Source organism: Topomyia yanbarensis, chromosome 2 (assembly GCF_030247195.1).
Source record: "Topomyia yanbarensis strain Yona2022 chromosome 2, ASM3024719v1, whole genome shotgun sequence".
Lineage (NCBI taxonomy): Eukaryota > Metazoa > Arthropoda > Insecta > Diptera > Culicidae > Topomyia > Topomyia yanbarensis.
The window spans coordinates 136783185-136789832 of NC_080671.1; the positions used below are offsets into that span (position 1 = coordinate 136783185).

At 41.2% G+C, this 6648-nt stretch overlaps 1 protein-coding gene across 3 annotated transcripts; it reads left to right on the forward strand.

Moving 5' to 3' along the window:
- Positions 1-1554: 1554 nt before the first annotated feature.
- Positions 1555-3266, forward strand: LOC131681474 (small ribosomal subunit protein uS7). Of its 3 annotated transcripts, none has more exons than XM_058962282.1 (4): positions 1555-1635; positions 2067-2569; positions 2819-2917; positions 2992-3266. In XM_058962282.1, the coding sequence occupies exons 2-4, from the start codon at positions 2072-2074 to the stop codon at positions 3058-3060; spliced, it is 666 nt and encodes a 221-aa protein (XP_058818265.1). In that variant the 5' UTR covers positions 1555-1635; positions 2067-2071; the 3' UTR covers positions 3061-3266. The 3 variants fall into 3 exon arrangements, with proteins under 3 accessions (XP_058818265.1, XP_058818266.1, XP_058818264.1); XM_058962283.1 differs by having other exon boundaries at positions 1609-1627; XM_058962281.1 differs by lacking the exon at positions 1555-1635 and adding an exon at positions 1871-2004.
- The last annotated feature ends 3382 nt before the right edge of the window (positions 3267-6648 follow it).

The window sequence follows — 6648 nt, forward strand, 5'->3', positions numbered from 1 at the left end:
GGGAAGTTTAGTAAAATTTAATCTGGAAATAAATTTTTTTTGGCAACGCTCCAGCACCCCGTTGATTTCACCACCTGGGCGCCAGGTTGACGATATGAAATGAACTTTGTTTACTTTCGACAAGTTTTGATTCGAGCCAACAACATCCAGCCATTCAACGGGGTGCTGGAGCGTTGCCAGAAAATTTTAATGTCCAGATTAAATTTTACTAAACTTTCCAGTTAAGCTCAGCCGGAATGCTGGCTGATTCTAATTCGCATTTCGGCTCCGGTTACACAACCGATTCTAGTTATAATGTTTAAGGGGTACCATTTCGATGCGACTTCGCCGCATAACGGAAGCCTAGGAACCGCTGAGGATCCGCCGGGCGAGATGGCCACCGACCCACCGTCGGAAGCAAGCGAACCTGTGATCCACTCGTTTGCCCGGCTTACTCAAACATAGGGGCTATCCCTAGTTTAAGTACGACTGAGCGGTAGCGAAGTCGGACAGCACGCACAAAAGCGATGTGGCGTAGCCACATTGGGTGCTGGGCACAAAATAAAATTGGCAACGCTAGTAAAATGTAAACACAAATGAACACTCCGGATGAACCTAGGCTGGATGTTGTTGGCTCGAATCAAAACTTGTCGAAAGTAAACAAAGTTCATTTCATATCGTCAACCTGGCGCCCAGGTGGTGAAATCAACGGAGTGCTGGAGCGTTGCCAAAAAAATTTTATTTCCAGATTAAATTTTACTAAACTTCCCAGTTTAACTCAGCCGGAATGCTGGCTGGTTCTAATTCGTATTCCGGCTCCTGTGACACAACCGATTCAAGTTAGAATGTTCAAGGGGTACCATTTCGATGCGGCCTAGCCGCATAACCGAGGCCTAGGAACCGAAGCGGCGCAAAGCCGCTGAGGATCCGCCGGGCGAGGTGGCCACCGACCCGCCGTCGGAAGCAAGCGAACCTGTGACCCACTCGTTTGCCCGGCTTACTCAAACATAGGGGCTATCCCTAGTTTAAGTCCGACTGAGCGGTAGCGAAGTCGGACAGCGCGCGCAAAAGCGATGTGGCGCAGCCACATTGGGTGCTGGACACAAAATAAAATTGGCAACGCTAGTAAAATGTAAACACTAATGAACACTCCGGATGAACCCATCGTCAATTGACATTTCGACGAGTTTTGATTCGAGCCAATAATATGGGCCCATGAACCTATCGTCAATTGACATTTCGACGAGTTTTGATTCGAGCCAATAATATGGGCCCCCTGGAATACGATCATGAACCACCAACCCAGTAAAGTTCAGCCGGAAATGAGCTGCAATTGCGGCTGGTTCCAGTTAGTATTCCGGCTCCAGTGACATAACCGATTCTAACTAGAATCGGTTGTATCACTGGAGCCGGAATAGTAGCTGAAACCAGCCAGATTTCCGGTTCATTTCTGGCTGAACTTTACTGTGCAGCATTCAACCGGTACAACTTTACTGGGCACCTTTACGGTTGTGAGCACTGCTCACATCTTTTTATTTCGATCAGTTTGACGTTTTAGTTCGGCCGCAATGCTACCAACATGTTGGGCTGAAAGAATGACGTTTCCTCTTTCCGGCTTTCGCCATTGTCAAATACGGACGTGTAGAACGTAAATAAGTGAATATCTTTTTAGTTTTAACTGTTAAAATCGATGTTGATTGTTTGTACAATCATTTTGAATATTGCAGCTCGTTGCGACCAAGTAAAAATTGTTTTATTTGAGTGAATATTGTTAACGATAAAGGTTATAAATATGTTTAAAAGTCATGGATCACTACGCGTCTGGTTACTTCATAGTACCCCCCGAAGCACCTTGTGTGCCTATATCAAGGGTTATGTACGACCGATTCGTTCATTTGCCCGGTGTCTGCCGTAGACACGTGTTGTATTTCTTGCTGATGGTGCTAATTAAACTTGTTAAAAAAGTAGAATTTAATAGTGTTATAAAGTGATAGCTGTTGTAATAACTTGGTTGAAACGAAAGCTGTACTGTTTATTAATGGTTTTATTCCAGTATGTATTGAAACGTTAATTGTTTTTTTCCTCAGCACTCATGTCGGAGGTTGAAGCGTTTGAAAGTTTTGAGGGCGACAATGTCCAGCCCCAGGTATTCGATCAGGCACCGGTCGTCCAGCCAGCGGAACTCCCGGACATTAAGTTATTCGGACGCTGGAGTAGCGATGATATCCACATTTCGGACATTTCTGTATCGGATTACATCGCAGTGAAGGAGAAGCACGCCAAGTATCTTCCCCATTCGGCTGGTCGGTATGCCGCTAAACGGTTCCGCAAGGCCCAGTGCCCAATTGTTGAGCGTCTCACCAATTCGTTGATGATGAAGGGACGCAACAATGGTAAAAAGCTGAAAGCTGTCCGAATCGTGCGCCATGCGTTCGAAATTATGCATCTGCTAACCGGGGAAAATCCGCTGCAGATTGTGGTGCAGGCCATAATCAACTCGGGGCCACGTGAAGATTCGACCCGTATTGGTCGTGCCGGTACTGTGCGTCGTCAGGCCGTTGATGTTTCCCCACTGCGGCGCGTGAACCAGGTAAGTGGAGGTTAAGTTTTACGTGAAAAATTAAGTTCCCGATTCTATGCAGGCATATTGAGCGATCTTTTCTATCACATTGACGTTTTCAATTCCATTAGAATCGAAAATTAATCTCCAAGCTGAGCAACGGAAATTGCTCGACTGCTCCCGTATTAGTTGAGTGCTCCTTTGCTCAAATACATTTTTTTACCTTTGTCTAAAGGACTAAAGTGGGGCTATACAAATTTAACGTTCTGATTTTTGTAGGCTATCTGGCTTCTGTGCACCGGTGCTCGCGAGGCTGCTTTCCGCAACATCAAGACTATTGCCGAATGCTTGGCTGATGAGTTGATTAACGCTGCTAAGGTATGCGATGTTTGGAGAAGTTCTTAACATTTGTGCTCTAATCTGGCATCTAATTGTATTTTTTTTTGGTTTAGGGTTCCTCTAACTCGTACGCCATCAAGAAGAAGGACGAACTGGAACGTGTCGCCAAGTCTAACCGATAAACCGTTACGGCAAGGCACATGTGGCTGTCGAGCGATACGCTTGTTTTTGGGGCTGGTTTCTATCTCCCCCTCCCCATTTTGAATGCACGTTTTACAACGTGTTTCTGCTTGCGCAAATTTAATAACCATCAAAATTAACAACATCCACAGCAATGATTCTGTTGCGCGCTAGAATGTGAATAAAAAAGGCATAACGTGAAGATTCACATCTGATTGTTGTTATTTATATGGATACATGATGGATACCATAGTCTAGTAACTATTCTGAATATAATTACTTTGTTTTTCCTTACATACTTTCAGATCAGTTGCGTAGAATATCTGATCTAGATCCTTATTCTAGAGGTGAGTAACGATCGAAAAATGTGTTAAATTAACTATTTAAAAAAAAACTAAATGAGTGTTCACCTCTTCCGTCAATTGCTCAATAGCTTTTAAATGCTCCTTAACTATTTTAATAATATTGAAAAATAAAGCAAGCAAAAGAGGTTCTCATATGCAGATAGTTTGTTTTTAAATATAGTTGTAGTGATGGCTTTTTATTGATTTGTCCAGATCACTTGTAAATGCTGACCTTTCTATACATCGGTCAATGTTTGTTTCTACTGGACGAGAGTAACGATGATCATCTGCAAAGATGTCTGAATACACTCAGATTTCTTTCTCGCAAAATCAGCAACAATTGTCCACAATTATTTGCTAGCATAGATAATGAGAAAAATCATCCTTAACAATTTGGATATATTTCTTCATTTACAGGTTCCTAACTCAACGATTACTGGAAAGGATGTATAACAGATAAAGGTATGTTTCTATTACACTTATTTCAAAAAATAGGCAAAGTGGTCCAAATATCGCTAAATGCTTTTTCCACACTTGATTCGATTAGGCATTGAATATTTGGACCAGATCATCGTTCACTGGTATCTTGGAGTCTCGAGCTAATTTGTAACTCTACATCGCGACGTGCAACGACATTCGAACGTTTCTTTTCTATTGTACTATTTCCCTGTAACCTCCAAAATTGGCTGACCAATTTTTTTTTAAACTTTCGCAGGTTTTTCAACCACAGATGAAGATGGAATTTCTAACGGTAAGTGCATTGAAAAATGAATGTAGTGAAACCTACTAACTAATCAACACTTTTTTGAATATGGCAATACTATCAGTAGTGATGTAATTCTAAGAAAATCGGCAATGAATAGTTCTGGATTTGCTTTTAATATTCAAGCAAACTTATTGAAAAGGTCCTATGTGCAAATGAGAGCCTCTCTTTGTTTACTTTCTCTTCGGCTAATAACATGGTCGCATTTGCATTTGCTGCTTAACTCTTTGCATAATATGCTAGTGGAAATCATGCTCTTCCAATGTGTATTGGAACATTATTGGAAAGATTTGTGGCAAAGCCGCGATAATCGAAAGAGAAAGTAAACAAAGAGATGCTCTCTTTTGCACATAGGTCCATTTCAAAAAGTACGCGAGAATATCTCCCTAAAAACTACCGTTTTATCCTTATTTTTTTTACTGTTGCGTGTCCTACAAAAAACACCTTTAACAGACCGACAAGGTACCCGAAAATTGAAAAGTCCACATCTATAGCAATTTTTACCGATTTGGACACGCTTGTTTTAGATTTAGAACTGATCCGTTTTTAGACTGAAAATGATCCAGTTTAATTCGTCTGGTTCCCGGTAATCCGGATGTCCGGAGGTATGAAACAGTACTGGGATACTATTGGAGAATTTATATGAACTTACTGTCAATATGTGTATCAACACTCTTGAAATTGTGAAGTCTTCCGGGATTAAACCATCCAATGATCCCATAACCATGAGGTGCCGTCTTCTGAAGTACGTCCTAGAATTGCCAGTATCCCATTGAAATTCACAAATAGTATCTGTATTGCTACATACCTCCTAAATTCATTCGTTTTTTTCTGAGTCTGAAAGTGCATGAGCTCCTGCATCCAAAACATCCTAGTGCCCAAATCGGATAAAAATGTCATAACAATGAGTATGAGTAGGTGCCTTGTCGGCTTGTTGTGGTGTAGAAGAATACAGAAGGCCTCCCTGAAGCCCATCTTACTGTATTATACGTTGCTTTGCTCGATTCTTTGGAGACGTTCTAAGATGTCACTAGGTATCAATCTTCAGTCGGAAAGGGAGACTAGAATTTCATGGATTGAAATCTGAAATGCTACCCGGTACCACCCTGCCGGACATATAACGGTTAAATTAGGAAATATATTGTTCCACACGTTGTATTTGTTACTGCAACAATATCGTAAAATCCTGATTTGTAGATTCATTTGTTGCGCTTTGAAGGCTTCATGAGCCTGTATGTAAAACTCCCTTTGTTTACATTTGAAAGTATCGCCGTATTCACAAAAAGTGTTGCAATAATAATGTCTCTGCTGAAAGTTTTTATTTTATCCATAGAAATAGAGACCCAATGTGAGACAGAAAATATTTAGCTCTTGTCGAACAAATAGTCAAAACGTCGCGAACTTTCATTGCGGTTTTGATGCTTAACAGAACAGACATTTTCCTAATAATTAACAAATGATTGTACCCCATTTGGAATAACGTCATTTGGTATAAGGTCGTTTGGCATAAGGTCATTAGGTATAACTCATTTGGCATAACATTTGGCATAATGGACATTTAGCATAAAAGTCATTTGGCATAAAGGTCATTTGGCATGATGGTTATTTGGCATAATCACTGCTCTGAAACGAATAGTTTAGACGGAATATTAATTACAAAATCAAGAAAATCATGTTGCTTGCAAAGTATTGCCGCTTTCAACACTATAAATAAATTTAAATTTAAATAAATTTAAACCGCCTAATGTCGTGCTTAAACTAGCTACAGCCCCTATGTTTGAGTATTCCGGGTAAACGAATAGATTACAGGTTTGTTTGCGATGTATCGTCGCTTCCAACGCCATAAATAAAAAAAAAATTTGCCATCGTCTAATGTAGCTAAGCCGCTTTCCTTATCGTGCTTATGCCAAATGACCCTTATGCCAAATGACTATTATGTCAAACGTCCGTTATGCCAAATGGCCATTATGCCAAATGATCATTATGCCAGTTGACTATGCCAAATGACTTACGCCAAACGACTGCATGTCGAACGGGCTTCTGCCAAATGGCTTTATGCCAAATTACCTGACACCTTAACAAATATGTTCCATTTAGAGGTGTGCGCCACGCCGCCGCCGCCGCGCCACGCCGACGATTGCATGTAAAAATAGTAAGCACATCGGCGTGACGCCGGCGCGCCGCCGATTTTTACCTGAAATCGGCGGCGCGGCGCACACCTCTAAGTTCCATTAATATGGTTTGCACAAAAATTTAATTTCCCCATGCAGACTGCATCTTCAAATTGATTTCGAAACTGGTTTTTGCTCGGAAACCTTGACGTTTTGGGTATATCTTACTTTATCTTGAAGGTTTCGCATTGTACCTAGGCGGTAACCACTGGGTCTGGGTTAATTGGTATAGTCATTTGGCATAAGGTCATTTGACATAACGGACATTTGGCATAACGGACATTTGGCATAACGGTCATTTGGCATAATGGT